Consider the following 26,706-nt stretch of genomic DNA (forward strand, 5'->3'; position numbering starts at 1 on the left):
TGGTAGTATTGGTGGTGTTAATGGTTGTGGGGTTGGTGGTGGCTGATGGTCAGTGTTGATGGTGGTCTTGGTTGTTTATGTTGATGATGGTGGTCGTGGGGGTGGTTGATGGTGTTGGTGTTGGTAGTTGGTGGTGTTAATGGTGTTGGTGGTGGTTGATAGTCAGTGTTGATGGTGGTGGTGGTGGTGGTGGTGGTTGATGGTGTTGTTGGTAGGGGTTGGTGCTGTTGTTGATGGTGGTGGTGGTCGTGGTGATGCTACTGTGGTCCAGGAAATGACTAGCCTACTGGTAATAGCTGTAAGTAATGGCTGCATTACTTGATTCTAGAGGAGAACCCATCTGCATCAAAGTTGATGATGTGTGCTCTGAATCAAGTCCATGAGATTCAAGTTGTACACGTAGACAAAATAGTCACTTTTAATTTGCATTACTGTAGATATCATAGGATTCATTCAAATGTTTCACAAACATCTGTTACTTATATTCTTGTCTCTGCTTCAAAAAGAAATAAGATCTTGCCTACATGACTGATTCATTTAGAGAGATTGTGATTAGCTGAATTTCTACAAGTGGCTTTCAGTAGGCAAAGAGAAAAAGTATGTTTCGTACCAACTTCTGTGAAGTTTATCTGGCTGGGCTTTTGGAGGGGTCCCCTGAACAACAAATAAAAATATTTTCCCCTGTCTATGCGCAGTGGTCTATAATCAACTGCATGATTTCATAAAGGTTAAATTAAATGCCATGCTTTTTTTTTAAAGAATGAGATAGACTTCCAACTATTTTTCTTTTTTTTCATATTTTCCACATGATCATCTTACAGGCTTTCCAGCAAAAGTGTTTGTTGGTTTGTTTATATAGTTAGGGCTGGGCATCATCCACGTTTGAGACTCTTATGGGGCAGGATAAAACAGTAGACACAAAGACAGACAAAAATGTAATCCACAGTGAATAGAAATGTGTGTGTGTGCAGTCCTTTCCATCATGTCTGACTCTGTGTGACCCCATGGACTGTAGCCTGCCAGGCTCCTCTGTCCATGGGATTCTCCAAATCAAGAATACTGGAGTGGGTTGCCCTGTCCTTCTCCAGGGGATCTTCCCAACCCAGGGGTCAGATCCATGGCATCTCCTGTGTCTTCTACATCACAGGTAGATTCTTTACCACTGAGCTACCCAGGAAGCTCGAATAGGAATGCAGAATGCACTAAAATGGGAGCACAAGGTCAGAACTGAAGTGAATTTGAAGATAAAATACATACTCTGTCTTGTTAGTTGCTTCCTTCTAATGGATCTTCCTCTTCCTCAATCCAACACCTCCTTAATTTGCATTTGGGAATGCATATGGCTCTAATCTAATTTAAATATCAATAACCTCAGATATGCAGATGACACCACCCTTATTGCAGAAAGTGAAGAGGAACTCAAAAGCCTCTTGATGAAAGTGAAAGTGGAGAGTGAAAAAGTTGGCTTAAAGCTCAACATTCAGAAAACGAAGATCATGGCATCCGGTCCCATCACTTCATGGGACATAGATAGGGAAACAGTGGAAACAGTGTCAGACTTTATTTTTCTGGGCTCCAAAATCACTACAGATGGTGACTGCAGCCATGAAATTAAAAGACGCTTACTCCTTGGAAGGAAAGTTATGACCAACCTAGATAGCATATTCAAAAGCAGAGACATTACTTTGCCAACAAAGGTTCATCTAGTCAAGGCTATGATTTTTCCTGTGGTCATGTATGGATGTGAGAGTTGGACTGTGAAGAAGGCTGAGCACCGAAGAATTGATGCTTTTGAACTGTGGTGTTGGAGAAGACTCTTGAGAGTCCCTTGGACTGCAAGGAGATCCAACCAGTCCATTCTGAAGGAGATCAGCCCTGGGATTTCTTTGGAAGGAATGATGCTAAAGCTGAAACTCCAGTACTTTGGCCACCTCATGCGAAGAGTTGACTCATTGGAAAAGACTCTGATGCTGGGAGGGATTGGGGACAGGAGGAGAAGGGGACGACAGAGGATGAGATGGCTGGATGGCATCACTGACTCGATGGACGTGAGTCTGAGTGAACTCCGGGAGTTGGTGATGGACAGGGAGGCCTGGCGTGCTGTAATTCATGGGGTCACAAAGAGTTGGACATGACTGAGCAACTGATCTGATCTGATCTGATGGCTCTAAGAAAGATGAAACTACTCCCAGCTCAGGACCTGATCCAATTAGTGCATCTTATCTCCAGCTTCACAAATGTGGACCAAGCTGGGCCCATGACCAAAGTAAGCCCACCCCGTTAGAATGATGGGAAGGACATCCATGGGGAATTATGGGATACAGAAGCCCTCTCTTGTGCTGGATGGTGTTAAATCCAGAGCTGAGTTTGAAATTGCTGGAGCCATTCTGTCACCATGGGCAAAGCCAATGTGAGGGCAAAAGCCAACATAAAGTAGAGACATGAGAAAATTACAGAGCCTAGACTTCTAATCAGACTGTGCCCAAAGCCTTCATTTCCCCCGGACTGTTTTAGTTAATGAGCCAATAAATTTCCTTTATTAAGTCCTTTAGAGATAAGCTTCCTGTCCCCTTCAACCAAAAATATCCTTAATGATACCACTGGAGAAATAATCTCCTGAGGGAAGTGGACCTTGGAGTGGAATTAGATAAAAGCAATGTGATGTGGTAAAGTGGGATCACGTCTTTCACCAAGATTTTTTATATTTATATGATTTTGTGTTTACGGGGAAAACACACTATGCTTATGTCAGCTCACTAGTTACTTGCAAGTTCTTATAATTTGACCTTTCAAAGGGCATTCAGTGAGATTTCATTCCATTTAATCCCCATCCCTGACTCTTGTCATGGAAGCTCCTAAGAGGGCCTGTCATGTTAGACGTGAGGTCAGGACTGGCTCTAAGGGTATTTCCTAAGAACCAAAACCTCTGTCTTCCCGTTGACACCCAGACACAGGTACATGGGATCCAAGCACATCTTCCCTGGCCACTTAACTCCTGCCTGATCCAACTTCATCACTCTCTGGGGAGCTGGTCTGAGTGTTTGCCAGGGAGACGTGTTCTTGGATGGGAATTGTGTACGCTCCATTTTAAGCTAGTCTGGTGGGAAAGAACCTCAGGTATTAAGGATATTTTGTGCCCAGTCCCTTAAATCTAAACTGTTCAGGCTTATAGCAATTAATCACTTTCTGTGCAAAACCTATGTAGTTGAACCAGTAGGGAAGGGACCAGCACCATAGCCTGTGTTCAAGTCAGCGAGTGGGGAAGAGATATGCATGTTTCATCAACCCTGGTGGAGATGAAAGAACAGCAAACTGAGTCCCAACATTCTAGACACTTTTGCTTTCATTGTCCTATGGTAAATTTCCCCCAAGATCAGCAAATCAGGTCAGATGAATGTCTTCCTCTGAAATGGAAATTATTTAAAACTGATGTAGAATGAATCTGGTTCACTGTCTCCAGGAATGGCTTCCTCTTGGATTTGTGGCTTATGGTCCTAGTGAAGTGAAAGACTCCTGTCTGACTCTTTGTGACCCCATGGACTGTAGCCCTCTAGGCTCCTCTGTCCATGAAATTCTCCAGCCAAGAATACTGGGGTGAGTAGCCATGCCCTTCTCCAGGGGATCTTCCAAACCCAGAGACTGAACCCGGGCCTCCAGCATTGCACACAGATTCTTTATAGTCTGAGCCAGGGAAGCCCTGATTTGTACCAAATCAAAAATCGAGGTTACCAGAGCTTTCCTGGTTGATTGGAACACACTGATTCATTTTTTCCCCCACTGTGTCTTGTGGGATGTGGGATCTAGTTCCCCAATCAGGGGTTGAACCTGTGCCCCCTGCATTGGAAGTGCAGAATCTTAACCACTGGACCACCAGGGAAGTCCAGAACATATCTATTCTAAATAAAAGTCTAATCAGCTCTGCTGCATTATGACTTACCTGGTGTGACATAATTATCACAAGATTTAAGTATTAAAAAAAAAATAATGTAGAGGGGAAACATTTGTTAACATGACTCTTCATATAATGGCAGGTGGCTCTGATTCTCAGAAACGATTCTGATTGTCTAGACCTCAACCAGAGCGGAAATGTCAACTCACCCTTCAATTAAAGTTAGAGTTCTTCTCTTGGCGAAATTGAAACCAATTTTATCTCACTCACGAAAAAGAAGGTTATGGAGGGGTGGGGAGCGGATCTGTGAGAAGTCAACTGAGTGAGCTCACAGAATCCAGAGGGCAGCAGCTTTCCAAGGCCTAGGGAAGAAGAGAGGTCAGTCCACCCAAGGCCCTCACTCAGTGGCCCCAGCTGAAGGGCCTTCTCTCCAAGGCCCTCCCAGAAGATGGCGAGCTCCCATACCGTCTCTTTGTGCCTCTGCTTATGTTTCAAATGTTAGAGGAGAGCATTGCATGGGATCAGGTATACCAGGTGTCTGCCCCTTAGACCAAGGAGGACCCAGGGAGTGCAGAGCTCTGATTGGCTGAGGTTGGGTCACGTGCTCACTCACAGGCCCTGCAGGGGCACTACGTCTATGAAGAAAATGCCAATAAACAGAGCCATTGCTCAAATATCACCCTCTGAAACTTTCTTGACCCCAAAGGCAGACTTGTTTGCTCCTCCAGGGCTTCCATAGCACTTGGTAAACACTTGGATGGGTCAAAGAGAAAATTTTATGCAACAGAATTTCTCCAAGGAGGGAACTGCGTTTGTTTACCAAGTATTTGGTATAGGAAGTGAGACCTCAGAGCCTCCTGAGTATGGGTGGGACTATTCTACAGGAGACAAGGAGTGGAATTTGCTTCTCAAGAGTGATGGGAGGAGGAAAAGACAGCGGAGAGATTTAGGGATCTCGCTGGATGGCAGGACACGCTGAGAAAATGTCTTCAGCAACTGGCCCACCATCACACCCACCAGTCCTGATCTACAATGATAGGAAACTCATGAGACAAATGCTTGAAGTGAGTGGTCTGGGAGACCATGAAGGGACTTGGTGATGGGTTGAGTCTGGGGCAAGCGGAGTTGAGGCAGCAGGTGGACATGGATGCTGGGGACAGAAGCACTTTAATTCCAGTTTAGCTTTAGCTGAAACATCAAGAAGTAGCAAATGGACTTGTGGACACACAGGGGTAAGGGGAGGGTGGCACAAATTGAGAGAGTAGCATTGCCATATATTATATATATGCTACCATGCGTGAAGTAGATCGTCAGCCTGAAGCAGCTCTATAGCACACGGAGCCCAGCTCGGTGCTCTGTGATGAAGTAGAGGGGTGGGATAGGGGATGGGGGAGGGAGGTTTATGAGGGAGAGGATATGTGCATGTATATATAGCTGATTCACATTGTTGTACAGCAGAAATCAACACAACATCATAAAGCAGTTATCCTCCAATTAAAAATAATTAGATTTTTTTTAATAGAAAAAGAAGAAACAAAAGTCATGGGGAAGCTGGTGTCAAATTTAACCAAATCCTTGTAGAGTGGGTGCAGGGAAGCAAGAGGGTGGAGTGAGTGCCTTCAGGGGGAACCCGAAAACTCAGTCCATTTTTAGAACACGTATCATGTAAGACTGCAAATATTGGTCCCCAGTCTGTGTCCCTTAGTGGCCCATGAAAACATGACTTTAAGGACAAGAACAACATCTTATGAATTTTGACCTCACCCACTCCTTCCAGAACACACAAGAAATATTTGCTGAATGAGTGAATGATTCATACATTAGTGTGTCAGCTTAGTTATTTACAATGAGTGCTATTCCCTTTGGGACGGTAGGTACAATTTTTTCCAGGTACTTTCTTCTGGTGGAAATGTCCAGTCCTCAAAATATAATGAACATGGAATTTCTACAAGGAGGCTGGTTTTCCTTTAAGGCCTGCTTTCAATAAGCAAAAGGAATTGGGTTATTATTGTTTATAATTTCTATGTTGACAAAGTACACTTATCTTTCCAACCTCATTTTAGTCCTTAGAACAAAAATGGGAGGTGGGTTATCCTCCTGGTCTTGGCCCTGATGGCACCCTTTCCACCCATACTCCAAACTCATACGTCCAAACTCTTCAAACCAGCTCAGACATCCTCTCCTTCAGAAAGCCTTTTCCCTTTGCCCAGTATCATACTGATCTGCTAAAAAAAAAAAAGAAAAAAATAGCAATACTTATTTAAAAATAGCAGCTAAAATGAAAGGACCTGGTGTATACCAGGCATTCGTGTTCTACATGTATTATTTCATTTGCCTTGTTACCCATCCTCTGCATCCCAGGTCCTATACCACCTCTATGTTAACACCCACAAATGAAGCTGGAGATAAACCACACAGTCATTTGATCAGAGGCAGTTTCTATAAAGAATGATTAAATGATGATAAGGAAGAAACTATAAAAATGCAGAGAGAATACTAAAGTATATCTTAGAGGTGAGGGAGAGTGCCCAGGGAAGAGCCAACTTGGAAGGGGGGGGGTCACTTCCCCAAGGCTGGGGTGCAGATCTTGTTATAGAAGATGTAGCTGCAGCCACTGGGTGGTGGACAGGCTCACAAGGTTGACTGGTCCACAGTCTCTAAGTAGCAGTTAACAGTTTCTCTGGCCCGGGAGAGTCAAGGCTGAAGGATGGGTGGGTATGGAGAATCAGAGTGTAGGGAGCCCACTCATGGGCAGGTTTGCACACAGTCTGGTGTGCACTGCCCCCACGATGGGAAGACTACAGAAAACAACTGTCTGGGACAGAGGCCAGCAGAGGCTAGTAGATGGCTGGTAGGGGAGTGGGTCATTGGTACTGTGCATGGACTGAAAATTCATGCCACCTCCCACCAAATTCCTGTGTTGAAGTCCTAACCCCCAATGTGGTGATATTAGAATGCAGGGCTCTGGGGATAAGGGCTTTTGGATGTAGGGCTTTGGGTGATAAGCCTTCCCAGGTGACACAGTGGTGAAGGACCCACCTGTCAATGCAGGAGATACTGGTTTAATCCCTGGGTTGGGAAGATCCCCTGAGGAAGGTAGTGGCAACCCAGTCTAATGTTCTTGCCTGGATAATGCCAAGGACAAAGGATCCTGGAAGGCTACAGTCCTTGGGATAGCAAAGATTTGGACACGACTGAGCATGAACACACACAAGGTTTAGACGAGGTCATGAGGGTGGAACCCGCTACCATGGGATTGTGTCCTCATAGGAAGAAAGACACAGGCTATGCACTCTTTGTAAGAGAAGCATGTAGAAAGTGTCAGTGATTTGGGACAATGTGCTGCAACAGAACTGAAGAGTGGTTAAATGAACCTCAGGTCAGAGCAGAAAAGGGAATTTATGTCATTCACCATCTGCATTAGCAGTATAATTCGACACACTGGCAAATTTAATGAAATGAAACCAACCAGCCGGCTGATGTTGATGAGCCTCCAATAAAAGTCACAAATGTCAAATTAAACCACATAATTTCCATGACATGGATTTTCCGCTCTCATGTGCGCACAAATCCTGAAGTTCTTCAGAGAGTATTGTAATTATTATTTTCCAGGGAGATGCTGAGCTATCTGCCCCCAAGTCGTGTTCCTCCTGGGTTGTTTGAAACCCTGACTGCCTTGTGCCTTCTGCGCTCAGCTAACCCAGAGCCCAGACAAACACTTGCATGCATGCGTGTCTTCATTAGCAGGAAGTGTAGAGCGGAGCCCCTCTAGGCCAGGCAGGGTCCTTTATCACACACCCCCTGCCGTGCAAACCCACTTAGCATGAGTTGTATTAGAAATTTTAATTAGCAGAAAACAAGTAAGTGTGTGTCTGTGCGTGGTGGTCGGGGGGTGGTCCCAGCTAGATTCCAGGCTGTGTCCCTTGCTGGGTTGGATGTGTCTGAGCAAGTGTTGGTGAGGATCTTTGCGCAAAGGACAGAGAACAGATCTCCTCCTGGGGAAAGAGAGATGCAGGGAAGTAAGTGTAGGACTCTCTTGGGTCCTGAGGGCCCAGAAGCCCTAGCAAGAACCCTGAGATATACTGGGGGCTACTAACATCACACCTGGAGAATAAAATGGCAACCCACTCCAATATTCTTGGCTGGAGAATTCCATGGATAGAGGAGACTGGCAGGCTACAGTCCATGGGGTCGCAAGAGTTGGACATGACTTAGCGACTAAACCACCACCACCCCCACCACCACTAACATCACAAGCACTCCCTGAACCACACGGTGGCTGGGGGCTTCCGTCTGGAGCGGGAGTTGACACAGCCTCTTCCGAAAGAGCCTGCACTTCACGGGAGACAGGTGAACACTTCAACTGAACTCAGGGCACTCAGTGGAGGGGGTTTGGAAAGATGGAAAGTGGGAGGCGACCATGTGTCCATTAAAGGTGCCATAGGAAGAGAAGAAAATGAACATTTAATGATCTCTACCAAACACTGGGCACTTTGATGTACACTAGCCCAGGTGGTCCTTTCACAAACATCAGGAGGTGGGTGCTATCAGAGAGCTGAGGTGCAAAACGGGGAAGAAACCTCGTATATTGTCAAACAGCAGGCAAGAGACTCAAAGCTAAGTTCATGCAATGTTTTCCCAAATAATTTGTCCAAAACATGCCTTAATTTTCATCCAAGGTGAGGAATGGGAAGACTACTGCTTCAGGCTAGGATCATTTCTCTCTCAGGTCCTGTGCACATAGTGGGTTGGCTGGGGCTCTGCTCTGCATCCTGCTGGCCTCGCTCTGAGATGTGGGTTTCTGAAGCAGTCACTGTCTCTCTTGATGACTAAATGCTCCAGCCCAGGAGAGACACACATCACATGAGCCCACCACTCACAAGCTAAAGAAGCCTTTGGTCCTCCCAACCGCAAGAGGGGGGGCAAGTGCCCTCCGAGAGTTGGTGATGGACAGGGAAGGCTGGCATGCTGCAGTCCATGGGGTCGCAAAGAGTCGGACATGACTGAGCAACTGAACTGAACTGAACTGATGATTAATCTTAAGCCCATACAGCTGGTCCATGGTAAAATGGTCAGAGGGCATGAAAAGATTAAAGGCAGGAGGAGAAGGGGATGACAGAGGATGAGATGGTTGGATAACATCACCAACTCAATGGACATGAGTTTGAGTAAACTCTGGGAGATGGTGATGGACAGGGAGGCCTGGCGTGCTGCAGTTCACAGGGTCGCAAAGAGTTGAACACAACTTAGCAACTGAACAACAACAATTCCCAGTGCTGAGTGCTCAGAAACATTACCATCATCCCCAGTGGCCAACAGACCAGGGGCTTCGTGACCTCATATGAGAGATGTGTCTCACTGGGGGTGACCCCCCAACAGTGGGTTGGGGGCGGCCCCCCAACAGCAGGCTGGAGGAGGGTGAAAAGTGAGACACGTGCATGTGTGTGCATGCGCGCGCGCGCACACACACACACACGCAGAGTGGCAGATCAGCTGCTGGGCAATGAAGTTAGGTTTCTTCCTAACAGCGTTTCCTTCCTGCCATTTGTAGGGGGTGCTGGACTCATTGCCCTGGAGGAGAATTAAGATGCCAGGCCATAAACCTGAGGGCAGGCCCTGTTCCTGTGAAGCCCAGGCTGAGCTACTTTCCTGCAGAGGGAGGCAGAGGACAGGGCCGACTAGAGGAGAGTGTGCGGCAGAGGCATTCCCATGCCCAGGCCCAGAAAGACCCTCTTTCATTGCGGGAACAGAGGGTCCTCGGCCAATTCACTCTTGGACCCCTCAAGGTGGCTGGGGCCTCCTGGGCCAGTGGCCTTGAGCACACACCTCTGTGGGCTGGATCCTGGCCTTGAGGTTGCTAGCCCCAGCAGGACTCCCAGCAGGACTCCAGTGCCTGGGAGCTGGGGCCACAGGGTCAGATGTGGGCACACCCATAGTTCTGCACAGTTAGCATAGGAGAGTTGGTGGCCTCAGCGTCTCTCCAACACTCTGGCCTTGGAGGTGGAGTAAGGAGCTCCAAACAATGCTAGAGTCCAGTGTGATTGATTTAAAGCAATAAGCCTAATGTTTCCTGCACAACCAACTTTGTGGAATAAGACTCAAGATAGCACATGTAAGCACACATCTATTTATATATATATGTGGCGACTGTTTTAGTTTAGGGAATCTTTCTGGAGTGGGGGTGTTGTGGTTGGTAAAACCAGTTACCAAAGGTTCCCCCTTTTTTTGATGACAAGCATGATTTGTGCCAGGTCTGAACCACACTAATACTTACAACCTGAATTCAGATTTCTGCTACTATCCATCTTTAAACTGACAAGCTGATCTCCCAATTATACAAAATTAGTTTCAGTGAGTTAAATGTGACAGCCAAAAATAAAAGTACAGAAGTATTTTCTAGAAAAGCACATAGTGGTAACTCTTAGGGCCCAGGGAGCAGGCTGAGATTGGGTAGCCCTGTGAGGATCCTGAGAAACCAAGGTTCTATCTCCAGTTCTGGGAGATACTGACAGGGTGTGGCCTAGTAAGTCATCATGGAGACATACACATACTGCCCCCTGGTGGTCCTTCTGCCACCCTGCAAAAATCTTCAAAGGGTCACCAAGTCTAGCAAAGCCTTCTTCTTTCTCCCAAGCCCTTAGTATCCCCCAGTGGAACTTGAAGTAGAGAAGAGGACATCCACAAGGCTCCCATCAGGAGAAGGAGCGAAGGGAAAAGTTCTGTGAGTTTCTCTAGCCATCCATGATGCAATACTTTGCTTCAGTCCAAGATTGGACTGCAAGGAGATCCAACCAGTCCATCCTAAAGGAAATCCGTCCTGAATATTCATTGGAAGGACTGAGGCTGAACCTGAAACTCCAATACTTTGGCCACCTGATGCGAAGAACTGACTCATTTGAAAAGACCCTGATGCTGGGAAAGATGGAAGGCAGGAGGAGAAGGGGACGACAGAGGATGAGATGGTTGGATGGCATCACCGACTCGATGGACATGAGTTTGAGTAAACTCCAGGAGTTGGTGATGGCCAGGGAGGCCTGGCGTGCTGCAGTCCATGGGGTCGCAAAGAGTCGGACACGATTGAGCGACTGAACTGAACTGGACTGAAGCCCCACATTGCTGCCTGGCAGGCTACTTCTTGGTCCTGCCTGGATGCAGGCTTGGCCCCTCCCTGGGCCAGTAAGGGTGGATCCTGGTGGTCTTTGTTGGCTTCCTTGTTGTCAGGCTGAACAAGATGTCCCAAGCTCATCTTGTACATTTCCTTCCCCAGACCTAGAATCAAAGGGTCCCTGATTCTTTCAGTAGGAAATACAAAGTGAAAGTCACTCAGGCGTGTCCGACTCTTTGCGACCCCATAGACTGTACAGTCCATGGGATTCTGCAGACCAGAACACTGGAGTGGGTAGCCGTTCCCTTCTCCAGAGATCTTCCCAACCCAGGGATAGAACCCAGGTCTCCCGCATTGCAGGCGGATTCTTTACCAGCTGAGCCACCAGGGAAGGCCAGGAAATACTATAAATAGACCGTAATCTGGAGGGTAGGTGTATACTTTGCTACTGGATTTGTTTCTTTTGTTTACTGACATGATAAGCAATTAGGTTCATTAGCTTCATTTTTCTAGCATATTGTAGAGATCACTGTTTTAGTTTTCTTTTTTTTTTAATGTAAAATGTTTACATTTTCTAGTCAAAGCTATAAAACAAGGTACATTTAGAAAAGACTTCTTACTTTTTTCCTCCCTCCTGTTATGTCCCTTCCCCTATAGGTAAGCATTTTTATTTAGTGTTAGGTTTATTCTTCTGTTGTTTATATTTGAAGATGCAAGCAAATATGCATATTGTTTATCATTTACACACATGTATTTACACAAAGGTCACATTATCCAGTCTCTTCTATATTTCTGAGCATGTTTCTCATATCCATACATAACTGAAGATAGGATGAGAGAGAAGAAAATAATTATTGTCTTAGAATTGACTTCATTGTATTAAACAATGTTTTCACATCGCTCCAGGCCACAGGGCCCTGTTGGGTAGAGGAGAGAAAGCGGTGGTTGAACAGCGGGGAGCCTCTAGGATTAGCATGACCGCTTCACCCAAGCAAACAGACTTCTCTTCTCCATATTAAGCAACCATATCAATTTTGATCTGAAAATGGTTCCTGTTACTAAAAGAAAAATTCTAAGAGAAAATGGCCACAATTGTCAACCCAAATCTGCTGATTCTATCCTCTGAGAAAGGTGCTTGGAGAGCACAGGATTCAATCCTATTGTCTGGTGTTGCCTAAACTTGAGTCCCAAGAAAACCTTCTTGGGAAGAAAATCCCCATCCATTCAACAGTCAAGTAAAGGACCTGCTAAATCATTTTGTCCATATCTTCATTTGACGGAATCCATTATGCACATTTATGAAACATCTTTAGCTCTAAGGAAATAAGAAAATACAAAGGAAATGCAAGAGGCTGCTGGAGTTTGAAGTGAACTGTCATTTTGTCTCGAGTGTGCAAAATTCAAGTCTTTGCAGGCAGGGTATTGAATTAGCTCAAGAACTGCAGCCCCAGTGAAAGACAGGCACACAGGCTGACTTTCTTTTGCAATTCACCATACCCTCTTTCTGCCACCTGGAAAAAACACTCTTGATTGTTAAAGTGGGCAGGCAGTGGGCACAAAGTCCATATGTTCAGTTCAGTTCAGTCGCTCAGTCGTGTCCGACTCTTTGCGACCTCATGGACTGCAGCACACGAGGCCTCCCTGTCCATCACCAACTCCCAGAGCCTGCTCAAACTCATGTCCATTGAATCAGTGGTGCCATCCAACCATCTCATCCTCTGTCGTCCCCTTCTCCTCCCGCCTTCAATCTTTCCCAGCATCAGGGTCTTTTCCAATGAGTCAGTTCTTCTCCTCAGTTCTTCCAATGAATATTCAGGACTGATTTCCTTTAGGATTGACTGATTTGATCTCCTTGTAGTCCAAGAACTTTAAAGAGTCTTCTCCAATGCCACAATTCAAAAGCATAAATTCTTCAGTGCTCAGCCATCTTCATGATCCAACTTTCATACCCATATATGACTACTGGAAAAACCATAGATTTGACTATACAGATCTTTGTCAGCAAAGTGATGTCTTTACTTTTTAATATGCTGTCTAGGTTTGTCATAGCTTTCCTTCCAAGGAGCAAGTGTCTTTTAATTTCATGGCTGCAGTCACTGTCCACAGTGATTTTAGAGCCCAAGAAAATAAAATCTGTCACTGCTTCCATTTTTTTCCCTATTTGCCATGAAATGATGGGATCAGATGCCATGACCTTCATTTTTTGAATGTTGAGTTTTAAGCCAGCTTTTTCACTCTCCTCTTTCACCCTTATCAAGAAGCTCTTTAGTTCCTCTTCACTTTCTGCCATTAGAGTGGTAGCATCTGCATATCTGAGGTGGTTCATATTTCTCCCGGCAATCTTGATTCCAGCTTGTGGTTCATCCAGCCCAGCATTCTACATGATGTACTCTGCATAGAAATTAAATAAGCTGGATGACAATATACAGCCTTTTTGTACTCCTTTCCCAATTTTGAGCCAGTCAGTTGTTCCATGCAAGGTTCTAACTGTTGATTATTGACCCACATATAGGTTTCTCAGGAGACAGGAATGGTGGTCTGGTATTCCCATCTCTTGAAGAACTTTCCAGTTTGTTGTGATCCACACAGTCAAAGGCTTTAGTGTAGTCAATGAAGCAGAAGTAGATGTTTTTCTGAAATTCCCTTGCTTTCTCTATGATCCAACAAATGTTGGCAATTTAATCTCTGGTTCCTCTGCCTTTTCTAAACCCAATGTGTATATCTGGATGCTTTCAGTTCACGTACTGCTGAAGTCCAGCTTGAAGGATTTTGAGCATAACCTTATAAGCATGAGAAATGAGTGCAATTGTATGGTAGTTTGTACAATTAATCACTTGTTGGAGTTATTGATACTATTCCAATCCATATACATGAAGTCAGTAGATTTTTAGTTTGACTTTAAATAATTGGTTGGACATGAATGCACAGGATGGAGTGACCGGTGAAGCCCACACTCAGGATCCCATTTGATTGCATCTATCCAGCCCTTCTCTGGACCATAATGGAGAATGAATCTGTAAGAAGAACACCATCCCTGGGCAGCTGGAAGATGTTTCAAAGAGCGTGAACTGAAATCTGTGTCCTCCACATACAGGAGAGTGTAGGATCCTATGTAATCTTATTAGATGAGTGCCTAACACATTTGGAAGAGGGGGTTGGGTTTCAAGCTTAGGTCATATTAGAAGCAGAAATGAAGAAAGGCTGTTAGCAGCAGACATACCTCAGAGCAAAAGAGACAGTCTGTGAGCAGCAGACCAGGCTTGAGACCTCGTCTGTACGATCACCGAGCCCACATTGTGACACCATTTATTGTTAACCTGCTCAGGATGAATCTAGTGGTTCAGAAAAGGTGAAAGTTTGCTTAACGAGGCAGAGACATCCATAATGTATTTCGGCAGCTAAATATTTCAAACAAAAAGTCTAGGGTGCTTATTAAAAAGTCACCTCTCGCCAGTCTATCTCTGAAATTCTCATCTCAAGGAAGCATACCTGCCTGAGGACATCTTCCCAGCTACCTGCAGGGGCCCGGGATCTGCTGAGATCCTGCAGGTCTCCTCCACCCCGGAGGGAAGTCAGGGGTGATAGAGCATCTGCAGGGAAAAGAGGATTGAGGCTGGGTTCTTGCACACAAGAGGCTGTTTAAAATGCAGGTTCCTGGGTTGGGCTCCATATCCAATACATCAGAACCCTTGTTGGGGAGACTGGTAATCCATGTACAAATTTGAATCCCCCCTCAGGGGATTCTGAGGAGATGGTCCTTGATCTTCCTTTGGGGCTTTAAATATGGGGAGTGGGAGGTGAAGCAGAAGCCAGGCTGGGAAAGAGCATCTGGAGAGGTAGAATGAGGAGTGGGTGAGAGAAGGGAGCCGCGAATCCTCGTTCAGCCCTTCACTTGAATACCCGCTTGACATCAATGACCGCCAACGGTTGTCATCTTCCCCATCTCACAAATAAGGAAGCAAAGGCACAGAAAGGCTGACCTCTCTGTCAAAGGCAGAGAGGATATGGACCTCTAGATCAGCTCTGAGGCTGCACTTATCACCCCTGAGCAAGGACCGTGAAGGCAGTTCTTGGTCTTCGAAGTTGTGGGTCATCAGGTCTTCAAGAGGACACGCTGAGAACAGAGGCCAGGCTGTTAAGAGCGGGGAGGGCATGAGGAAACAGAAATCGCCCATTTGGGGGACTTCCCTGGTGGTCCAGCAGTTAAGAACCCACCTTCCAAGGCAGGGGACATGGGTCCCATCTCCAAGCAGGGAGCCTAGATCCCACATGTGGGACATCTAAGCCCGGGGCGGAAGACAAGATCCTGACACAGACAAAAATAAAATGAACAATTAAAAAAAAGAAAGAAACAGTGCCATTTGCATTCTTATTTCAAGTGTGTGTGTGTGTGTGCATGTGAAGGTGTGTGTGTATATGTGAAGGGGTGTGTGTGTGTGTAAGGGGTGTGTGTGTATGTGAAGGGCTGTGTATGTGTGTGTATGTGAAGGTGTGTGTGTGTGTATGTGAAGGTGTACGTGTGTGTGTGGTCTGCAAAGTCAGGAAACCAATTATGCCTGAGCAATAGGTTCGTTGTTGTTCAGTGGCTAAGTCGTGTCCAACTCTTTAGTGACTCCATGGGTTGTAGCCAGCCAGGCTCCTCTGTCCACTGAGCAATGTTAGTTACAAATAACTAGTTAGTTTTCAAATATTGGCCCAATATTTTCCTTGGCCCTGCTAGCTCAGTTGGTTAAGAATCTGCTTGCAGTGCAGGAGACCTGGGTTCAATCCCTGGGCTGGGAAGATCCCCTGGAGAAAGGAAAGGCTACCCCACTCCAGTATTCTGGCCTGGAGAATCCCAAAGAGTCGGACACGACTGAGTGACTTTCTCTTTCACTTTTCACTTTTCTTGGCCCAATCCTTGCCAGATGTGTTGAACACTAATATATTGATTTTTTTTGGTACTGTACTTTTTTTTTTTTTCAGATTCGCAATTAGCCCCACTGAATTAAGTTTGCAGGGACTTCACCTGAAAACACAGCAAGCTGGTTATTTGAAAATTGTAAAGAAGTTCTCCCAGCTTTGCTGCCTGCTGCACACCTCACGGGAGGGGACAGAGCCAATGGGAGCCAGAGGGGAAGGCAGGGGACAGGGAAAGGATTTTCCAGAAGGAGTAAGCTTGCATTGGGTCACAGGGTGAGGGAGACGCAAAAGGAATGGGGGGGAGGGAAGCTGGCTGGGTGGGGGTGGGTGGCATCCAGGTGCCTGGGCACTAACGGCCTTGCTAAATGTGGGCCAAGGGGGTGCCCAGGGGAGCTGTGCTGGTGGCCTCAGTTTCCACTTTGCTTGAGGCAACATCTTGGGCTCCAAGCATAGTAAGGGTGCCCCCGGCCCCAGCGGGCAGAGGCTGGGGGCCTGAGGTCTGCAGTCCCCTCTCCCTGCAGGCCAGGGGGACCCTGAGTCCTCAACTACAGCTCCCTGCAGAGATTGCAGGGCACGGCTGGTCTCCAAGTCTGCTGCGGGAGGGCAGCCTTTGTCCCCACGAGCCCTGCCAGGTGACACCTTTGTAACTGCCGCCGTTGGGCCTGGAAAACCACACAAGGGTGTTTAACCAGGAGCTGGACTCCTCACTGGGCAAAGTTATGCTTCCCCATCCTAACCTGGAAACCGTAGCCCACCGCCCTGCTCCGCACCCTGCGGTGGGCTATGGTTGGTTCCTTTCCTTCTAGAAGAGCCCAGACTCCTTCTCACGCAATGCACTGTTTCTTGTTTCCACCCTGTCCTTTCCACACTTGCATTCTTCCTTTCATTCCACTCACACTGCTCCCCACTCTTTATATGCCCCCTTACACACACACACACACACACACACACACACACACACACATACACAGCTTCATGCTCACAGAACCCACGACTAAGGAAGCTAGTAGCCTGGGCACACTTGACTTTCTGCCTGGGCGGGCGGTCCCTTCCCTCTCTCCGTGATAAGCCATACCTCTTCCTCTGCGCTTGGCTCCAGCTTCATTTCTTCCTGCCACTCTGCCCACACCCGCCCTGGACTCTGACCCCTCACTTCCCCCACCTCCAGCGTCTCACTGACCAAGAGGTGCTCCTTACCACCAGCCTGACTGCCCCCAGGACCTGAGCTTGCTCTCTTTGGACTCTTGTCCAGGGCACAGACTATAGGCACATAGAAGTTGCTCTCATTTTTGCTGAGTGGACGAGTGGTCACATCCAAAGGAAGGAAAGCAGGGATGCTGCCTCACCACCCAAAGTAAAGACTACCTTTCCCAGCTTCCTTTGAGCCTAAGTCTGGTTGGTGAGACTTCCTGGAAAGTCCTTTAAAAGAAAAAGGATAGGTCCTTCTTTCCACTTTTTCTCCTTCTCTTCTGCTGGAAATGCTAATGCAATGACTTGGTCAGCAGCCATTTTCGACTAGGAGTTCAAGGACGAAACCAAGTCTAGGACAGTGGAAGAAAAAGATAGGACGCTGAACTCTTTATGGCGATGGATCCATCCTATTAACCGTGAACTGCCACCTTAGAACCTTAGGACTTCTTGTGTTGGTTGCAGGGTTAGGGGGTTATCTCCTACTTTGTTTAAACCTCTGTGGTTAGGGCTCCACTACTTGTAGCCTGGCCTGATCCTGCCTGACCCATACAGCCAGCTAGAGAGGGATGTGAGGGCTTCCCAACAGGAAGACGTGGATTCTAGCTTTGACCCTCCCGTCCCTACAGGGGTGTGTGCATGCCCCTAGGTGAGTCAGTTACCACCTGGCCTCATCTTCATTTGTAAAATGAGCTTCAAGATCACTGCCCTGCCTATATACAGGGTGGTTGTCTAAACTGAATGAGGTCAAGTATGTAAAAATATTCTGTAAAACAGTCACAGATGGAAGGAGTTTGTACTGCCTGGGGTGGGGGAGCAGCTTGGTCCGTTGATTGGCCAGGTGTGGGCTCCATCAACCCAACTGAGCCTGGACCTTCCTTGAGTGGTCAAAGCCAGAGCCAGGAGGCATCTGGCTCCGTGTTCCTATTTACTTCTGGGCTCATCCCAGGGCAGGGCCATTTTCCAACATCCCACCTCCTAGAGTCGGGGGCGTGTGGGGGAAAGCAGTCTGGCCTGTGGAAAGGGAGTGGCAACGTGGTTGTTGGTGATGGTGAGGACCAAAGAGGACAAGAGGGTCCATCAGCCAAGCTCTTGGAAGGAATCAGTGCCACCAACATCACAGAGTCTCCTCCAGGGGACGTGTCCACACGCCCAGGGCTGCTGTGTCTTGACACCCACCGTTTATTTCATACAAGTGCTGCCCCCCCCAAAAGATTCCAGGCTATCCTCACCATCCCTTCTGGTCCACCCCACCAGGAGAAACTTTATTATCCTTATTTCCCTAACCTATCACAGATGGTCTGAAAAGAAATGCCAGTGAACATCATTTCCTTTGATCAAAGTATCTTAAGATGGCTGTGTCTACCCTTATTACAACCAAATGATAAAAAGCAGCAAGAGTTTTCCTAAAAGAGTGAAAAGGAAATGAGGTCAGCGACAGTAGGGCTAACCGTGGCTGTGTTTCTGGAACCCCAGCCTGTACTGTAATAACGGGAATTCTTGAGGTAGTGGCATGGCTTGTGCTAAGCATTTAAAGCCCTTAACTCTAGTTTGCAAATGAGTTAACTGAGCCTCAGGGAAGTAAAGTAACTTGTCCAAAGTCTCCTAGCTAACAAGCTGGAAACTTGAGCTTCTACCGAGGTCCATCTGATTCCTGAAGCCCAGTGCGCTTCCCATTCTCTTCTGCTGGGAGTTCCCATGCTGGGCATAAAGCAGCATTTCTTAATGACGTGTCTGATGTTACATACCCCAATGGCACAGTGACAGTGGCCCTTTGATCTCCAGTTACACCAATGTTCTCTTTCCCCTTCTTGTTTTCCTAATGATTGAACAAATCCTTGAAGGAATACAATCCTAATCTCACTTTATTCGATAATTTTGGCTTTCAAAGAAAAATAACTCCTGTTGGTCTATCTCGTTCATTTGATAACCTAAAACCTTCTTTTTTTTTTTTTCCTCACTGCAAAATCATGTGTCTTGAAAAGGCATCTCCTCTGGCTTGATTGTGTGCTGAAATACATTTTATTGTGGTGTCCAGTTAGAGGCAGTTCTTTTGTTGGCTGATGCCTGTCTGATGTCAGAGAGCCTTATGCCTTGTGAATTGTGCGGTGAGAAAGAAAAGGTGGGCTTCATTAACCAAGCCAAGCATGCAGCTGGACACGTAGGCTTTAGAATCTGACTGATCCAAGTGTCTGCTCAAGGTCTCAGTTTCCCCATCTGTAAAATGGAGGGACTGTTATGAGAATGAATGAATGCTCATTGGTGGAGGGGCTGTGTGAATAGTGACTCTTAACCGGGAACTCTGGATTTGAAACTCAGCTCCTCCACACTGGAGCGAGTTATGTATATTTCTGTGCTTCAGTTTACCCTTCTGAGAAATGGAGACAATGGCAATTCCTACATCACCAGCTGTTGTGAGGATGAAATGAGGTAAGTTTGTGTAGCTCTTAGTGCTTTTCAATACAGAACTCTGGACAGGTGTGAGAGAAATGTGAGGTGGGGGCATTCAACATCCCCACGCTCAGGCCCCTGACACTGAAGTCACCAAGCAGGTCTGAGTCCTATTACTTGTCCTCAAGAAAAAAAAAAAAAAGAGGGAAACAAAGATTTGACACGAAGAGGAGAAAGTCATGTGACCACCGAAGCTGAGTTTGGAGTGATGTGGCCACAAGTCAAGGAATGCTGGCAGCCATCAGCAGCTGAAAGAGGCAAGAAATGTATTTCCCCCTAGAGCCTGTGGAGGGATGGTGGCCTTGCTGACAACTCGATGTTGACTCAGTGGAACTGATTTCAGACATCAGGCCTCCAGAACGGGGAGAGAATAAGTTTTTGTTTGTTTAATCTAACAAGTGTGTAGTCATTTGTTCCAGCTGTCACAAGAAACTCATACAGCGCAGTAGGCTGTAAAGTTGGAGGTGCAGCTGAGACTGTCTGGCTCCAAGTGACTGGCAGTGCTGGGTGAAATTCATCCCCAGATAAAATGCATGAAAACAAAATGCTGTGGGAGTCCACCACTTAGTTGCTGAAAATCACTGAACATCTCTTTTCTGACAGAATGTTTCTGCATAATCCAAAGACTTTTAGGAAGTAGGTAGGGCAGGGCAACAAGCAAATATTCAGGTTTGGGGCTGCTGTTGATGGTAGTTGTAAGGATTAGTGGTGGCATTTTTCACTTTTATATTGGCTAGCAGAAACCTAGTCTCACCATCTGATGTATAGGCAAGTCAGATGTTGTTTTCAACATACCCTAGCATAATCACTTCAATTGTAAAATTAATGCTTGAACATACATAAACAAGAGTGAGTTTTGTGATATGTTTAATAGGAGGCAGGTGTTTTTCTATAAAAGTGAAAAATGCCACTACTAATCCTTACAACTACCATCAACAGCAGCTCCAAACTTGAATAGGATGCTGTTGTATCAACCACAGGTGGCTCAGCAACCAGGGTCCAAAGAGGCAAATGCATGATGCTGCCGGGGTCCAGCCCCGGTGGATCCAGGGGTTTCAAAGGGGAGACAGCATAGGCGAGGATCAGGAAACAATTGCTTAATTAAACGTTAATTAAGGATATAAAGAGTGGTTAAATAAGGATAGCTCAGTGAGGAAATTCAGTGGAGAAAAGCAGCTGAAATAAGGATAGTTCAGTGAGGAAATTCAGTGGAGAAAAGAGGCTGAATAATTCAGCCAGAAGGTAAGAGAAAGAATGACATGGGGAGACCAAGTTTCGGTGAACAAGGCCCGCACTTTATTTTCCAAAGTAGTTTTTATACCTTAAGTTATGCATTGAGGATAATGGTGGAAGGGGTAGAATCATGCAGTAAGCTAGGCTTTCTTCCTGCAAACTTATCATATGCAAAAGTTTAGGTGATTTGTATCATCTTCTGGCCCGGAGGCCTGTTAACATTTTAAGAAATTTATTTTTCTCCAAAGGTGATTATTCTAAAGTCAGGCGCCACCCTCCAAAAGCATTAGATAAAGTTGCATTCCTATAGGGCAAAGGTATGGTGGGCTATAACAAGAAAAAGAATTAACTCAAGGGTCCAAGGTTACAAACATTAAAGCTACTACTTACACCAATTATATTAATCAATACACTGCCAGGGACACAGCAGGTAAGGGATATGGCGACTTAGCAGCAAACATTGGCCCAACAAGTGAAAAACCCTTCACCAATACAATTTCTAATCAATCTTTTAACTGCTCAAAGGAATCTGTATTTAGACAGTTTAGAACATCTCATCCCTCTCACAGTTGGGAGGCTCTGAGCAATCACATGTGGCCGGAAAAACATATTCAGGCAGGCTAGAGGACTTCCAAAGGAGTTTGTAGGTTGAAACACTATCACACCCAGGAACTTTATTAACTGGAGCTGTAAGCTAACTCTTTTTTCAGAGAGAGGTAGTGGGGGACAGCCCCCCCCGTAAAGTCAGAGGTGTAGGTGAGAGCACAAAGCAGAAAGTAGGCAGACTCTGGTTTTGGAGGTAGATGCTCGAGAATTTCCAGGGGGACTCCTGAGGCTCGATCCCGCCTTTGCGTATGCCAAGCCTCCTTCCTCATGACCTTTGCCATGGGCGGAGCTCCTGCTCCCGGCATGATGCTCTAATGACCTCCTGTTGAGATTCTGCAGATGGTGAGTGCAGCCATGAAATTAAAAGACGCTTACTCCTTGGAAGGAAAGTTATGACCAACCTAGACAGCATATTAAAAAGCAGAGACATTACTTTGCCAACAAAGGTCCGTCTAGTCAAGGCTATGGTTTTTCTAGTAGTCATGTATGGATGTGAGAGTTGGACTATAAAGAAAGCTGAGTGCCAAAGAATTGATGTTTTTGAACTATGGTGTTGGAAAAGACTCTTGAGAGACCCTTGGACTGCAAGGAGATCCAACCAGTCCATCCTAGAGGAAATCAGTGCTGATTATTCATTGGAAGGACTGATCTGAAGCTGAAACTCCAATCCTTTGGCCACCTGATGCAAAGAACTGATTCATTGGAAAAGACCCTGATGCTGGGAAAGATTGAAGGCAGGAGGAGAAGGGGATGACAGAGGATGAAATAGTTGGATGGCATCACCAACTCAATGGACATGAGTTTGAGTAAATTCATGCAGTCCATGGGGTGGCAAAGAGTTGGACATGACTGAGTGACTGAACTGAACTGAACTGTTTGGACTCTTGCAGTTGGAATAGGAGATGAATTGGATAAGTAGGTGCTGTAGACACTCTTGTTTATGTCACCTGGTTGCCCACCAAGTCCTACTTGAACCAACTACTGTCATAGCTTCCCAGGTTCCTCATGGGGATCACCAAGTTGCCTTGGAGGATCTGCATGGGATTTCACTTCCTTGGGTGTCTCTTGCTCACCCCTCTGCCTCCTCGCTTTCAAGCAATGGGAGGAAAAAGCCAGTTCAGCCACCATCTAGACCACAACTGTCGATGGTAAACTGCCTCCCCGTGGTTACTCTGGTGGACTGAAACCGGTAGGCACACTAGTTAATTTCAACTTTTTGTGACCACACACTCGGTTCTCTTTTTCTCCCAGACCTAAATTTTGACCATACAACCTTCAGCTCTGTTCACCTCAACTGACCACCAGGCTCCTTTGGACTGGGTTAACCTGAATCCTCCCAAAGGATTCAGCCCTCAAAGTGGCCTTGACAAGAATGAGAGTCAAGATTACTAATTCACCAATAAGATTTAATGAAACCCCTCAACCCATAAGCACTTTACCAAAGCTCTTAGGAACCTCAGTTCTCACAGGATCCCTGTGAGGTCATTATTAGAGTGTCTTTGGCCACAGTGGTCCAGAATCAAGGCCAACAGAATCGGTAAAGATCATGCCCACAGCACCGTCCTACCACTGGTTGGAGGGATCACCACCCTTAAGAAAGTTTACCAAGATAGTAATTTTCCCATCTTCGTACTTTGTTAGTTATTGTCCTCCATTTGCTGAGGTTTATCCTTTCAATTCCTTTGCTGATTAAATCACTGAAGAGTATATACTGGTAAGAATAGACACCATCTACAGACTGAAAACAAAACTCCTTCCTGTTATTGATGATGAACCATTTCAGAGAAGACCAGGCTGAGTCTAAAGGGTTCAGGTAATTGTAAGGAGAAGGCAGAGTGAGTAGTTTATGGCCGTAGGACTTGGCTACCTCAGGACAACATGTGACGCTTGTTAAGTTAACCACCGAAGGGACATGGGCCTGGGCCTCAGTCTCTTCGCCCTCCTTCGGCCTCGTCTCATCCTGCTGCCTTCTCTCTTTGACCACAATGGCGCACTTGCCATAGGCCTTCTTCACCACATCACAGAACTCGAAGAAGAGGTTGTCTTCCTGTCTGACGCATAACTCATCCCTTAGGAACATTCGATATTTCCACGGCGCCCATCCTTCACTACCACCAGCATGCACAACACACCAGGTTGGAGTCGGCATGTAATAACCATCACTAAAATCTTCCCCAGTTACAAGACTCTCAGGGATATCAGTTTCCCCAAAATATACTGTTGTAAACCCATCGTATTGCAGTGTTCTCAGTGTTTGCAAATACTGGAGACATTGCTTCTTTTGGATGCTATTGAATAGATTTCTGGTAATGATGTTTCTCAAAAGAGGTTTTGCAAAGTGAGGCATGGGAGGTCTTCAAGAGTTTTTCAAAACTTGCCTGTCTCCCTCTGGCCAGAGTAGGGTGATGACCTCATAAAGGGCTTTCTTACAGCTGAGCTGGTCCCATGGATACACTTTGGATTTTAAAGCATCATGGAACACACTGAGAACAATTCCTGTCTGGCTTCTATGATACGGGAATGGGAACTGCTGGCTATCCATGATGGTGCATCACATCTGCAGTAGGTCTGGAGAGAGACTCACAGGTGTGTTAGTTTGCTAAGGTTGCATAACAAAATAGCTGAAATTAATTTTTTTGCAGTTCTGAAGGCTGGAAGTTCAAGATCAAGGTATCAACAGGTCTGGTTTCACCTGAGACCTTTCTACTTGGCTTGCACATGATCACCTTCTTGTGTTCTTATTTGGACTTTCCACCTGTCTCTGTCCTAATCTCCTCTCTGTATAAGGTCACCAGTTCTTTGGGATTAGGGTCCATCCCTTGAACCTCATTTTACCTTAATCAGCTCTTTAAAGACCCTATCTCCAAATACCGTCACATTCTGAAGTGCTGGGAGTCAGGGCTTCAACATGAGATTTGGGGGAGACACAGTTCAGTCCCTGACAGCAACCTGTTAACAGTGATGAGCCAAGCTCCTGACTCATTGCCACGTGGGTCATGAGGGTCATATTTATATTTACTCGTTCATCCATTCTGAGCACCAGTGGCACGTCATGACACATCTAGTGAGGCCTGAACATGCATATGGTTTCTGTCCATGTAAATAGCAGAGACATTACTTTGCCCACAGAGCTCCCTATAGTCAAAGCTATGGTTTTTCCAGTAGTCACACATGGATGTGAGAGTTGAGCCAAAAAGAAAGCTGAGCGCCGAAGCATTGATGCTTTTGAACTGTGGTGTTGGAGAAGACTCTTGAGAGTCTCTTGGATTGCAAGGAGATCAAACCAGTCAATCCTAAAGGAAATCAACCCTGAATATTCATTGGAAGAACTGACGCTGAAGCTGAAACTCTAATACTCTGGCCCCCTGATGCAAAGAGCCAACTCATTGGAAAAGACCCTGATGTTGTGAAATATTGAGGACAGGAGGAGGAGGAGATAGAGGATGAGATGGTTAGATGGCATCACTGACTCAATGGACATGAATCTGAGCAATCTCCAGGAAATAGTGAAGGACAGGGAGGCTTGGAGGGCTGCAATCTGTGGGGTTGCTGAGTCAGACACGACTTAGCAACATTACAGTGATTAATTATCTTCTCCGAGTGGGCTGCCATCTATGGGGTCGCACAGAGTCAGACACGACTGAAGTGACTTAGCAGCAGCAGTGGCAGAAGAGAGTATCAGAAAGAAGGAGTTAAACCCCCAACGGTTTACAGAAAACCCATGGGCATGGTCAGTGGTTTATTCCCATGCTTAGATCATCTGCTACCCAGTTTTCCAAGAAGATGGCAAGATGTTCCACAATTTCCAAAACTGAGGTTTAAACCCCAAAGTCTAGGCAATCACCTGTGTTTAAAATAAACCTGAACTAGGTAGGCATAGATTCTCCATGAAATGTCAGGGGAAAGTCCCCCTCTGATTATTTTGGGATTTGTAGCTTATAGAGTCAAAATCTCCGATATTTAAAACTTTGTGTGTGTGTTGTGTGTTCAGTCGCTCAGTCTTGTCTGACTCTTTGCAACCCCACGGACTGTTGCCCGCCGGGCTCCGCTGTCCATGGCAAGAATACTGGAGTGGGTTGCCATTTCCTTCTCCCGACCCAGGGATCGAACTCGTGTCTCCTGCATACATAGGTGAATTCTTAATCAGTGAGCCACATGGGAAGCCATTTAAAACTTTGATTCTGTATAAATTCTGTTTTCTAAGTTGTGACAAGGAGCATCCAGCACTCATAGCAAAATGTAAGAAAAATGTAATTCCTTTTATCCCTTATGCTTAAAAATCCAAGTTCTACCAATCTGGGCCAGGGTGGCGTGGGGGTCGGGGTGGAGATCTACTAATATTGCAAATTGCAAATTGCCCATGTGGCTGCAAGCAATGAGACCAAATATTCCACCATATCTATGGCTTTGGTTACTGTTTCCTCATTCCCCATCCTCTCCAGTATCTTGAGAGAAGTGAAGAAACAGGAACTTTTTAGTAGAGACCTCAATCTGTTAGATGCAGAGAAAAATACTTATGGGCCCTGCTATCTCAAATCTGAAAGTCTTCTTGGCATCCTGTCCTTCATCTCATGCCAGCAAATCCCAACAAGCAAACTGGTGGGAAAAGGACAAAGCACACCTGGGCCCCTCTTTCTTCTTCGCAAAGGGATTCGGCAGCCTGACTTCTTCCTAGACTTGGTACCCACCCTTGCAGGCGGGTCTCACCCCAGCTCCTCCCTGCAAGAACCTCATAGGCTCAGCAGAGGTGCCAACGCCGCTGGAGGGGTGAACAGCCTCCCTCTACCCCAAGGATGCAAACATGAGAAAGGGCCACAGTGCTTGCAGGAGGAGCTAAAGAGACAAGGAGTGGATGCGCCAGGGAGCAGATAAGAAAGATGGAGGGCTGGATGATGGGGACTGTCTACAGCCCAGTCCTCTCCAGAGGGGCACCTCTGATCTGGCGCCCACGGCAAGGAAATGCTGGAAACACAAAACTTCCTCCTCCTCTGACTACACAGAAGACAGCGAGGGGGAGGGAGAGAGACAGGCACACATGTACTCTGGCTTATTCTACAAAGGTTATTTTATTTTAGCAAACAAAATACTGGTTCTTCTAAAAGCATATAAAAATTCACATCATTTTCAGTTAGGCTAGAGGCTGTGAGTTTGTCTTCTGACATATCGTTCAATAATTAAGACTTTCTTCTCAGCTGGAGTCCACTCGAGCTGACAGTTACACCACAAAATCTAGAAGGAAGACCAAAGGGATGGCGATGACTGCCTGGCAGAATAACTGTGAGCGTTTTACTTGCTCAGCATCTATGTTTATGCTCAGCTATTTAAACTGAAA

At 46.1% G+C, this 26,706-nt stretch overlaps 2 protein-coding genes and 1 non-coding gene across 5 annotated transcripts in view; all 3 read right to left on the minus strand.

Annotated features, from left to right (window-relative positions):
* The window catches only part of SMIM11 (small integral membrane protein 11), a 67,898-nt gene that overhangs the window by 26,088 nt on the left and 15,104 nt on the right, over positions 1-26,706 (minus strand). For 2 of the 3 annotated variants that reach the window (XM_055567620.1, XM_055567617.1), the window contains exon 4: positions 26,422-26,603. The exons of the other annotated variant lie outside the window; for it this stretch is intronic. The gene's annotated coding sequence lies outside the window, so the exon portion shown is untranslated. Of the gene's footprint in view, positions 1-26,421; positions 26,604-26,706 lie in introns of those variants that run through there. 3 annotated transcript variants of the gene reach the window in all.
* TRNAG-UCC (transfer RNA glycine (anticodon UCC)) lies at positions 3,805-3,877 on the minus strand. The gene has a single exon. It is a non-coding gene; the product is annotated as a tRNA-Gly (tRNA).
* On the minus strand, positions 20,734-25,899 carry C2H21orf140 (chromosome 2 C21orf140 homolog). The gene has a single exon (XM_055567616.1). The coding sequence runs from the start codon at positions 23,719-23,721 to the stop codon at positions 22,966-22,968; it is 756 nt and encodes a 251-aa protein (XP_055423591.1). The 5' UTR covers positions 23,722-25,899; the 3' UTR covers positions 20,734-22,965.

The sequence above is a fragment of the Bubalus kerabau genome, chromosome 2 (assembly GCF_029407905.1).
Source record: "Bubalus kerabau isolate K-KA32 ecotype Philippines breed swamp buffalo chromosome 2, PCC_UOA_SB_1v2, whole genome shotgun sequence".
Taxonomy (NCBI): Eukaryota; Metazoa; Chordata; class Mammalia; order Artiodactyla; family Bovidae; genus Bubalus; species Bubalus kerabau.

Bases quoted from the DNA above. Each gene is read 5' to 3' on its own strand.
- C2H21orf140 (XM_055567616.1), bottom strand. From the start codon at position 23,721: ATGCCTCACTTTGCAAAACCTCTTTTGAGAAACATCATTACCAGAAAT.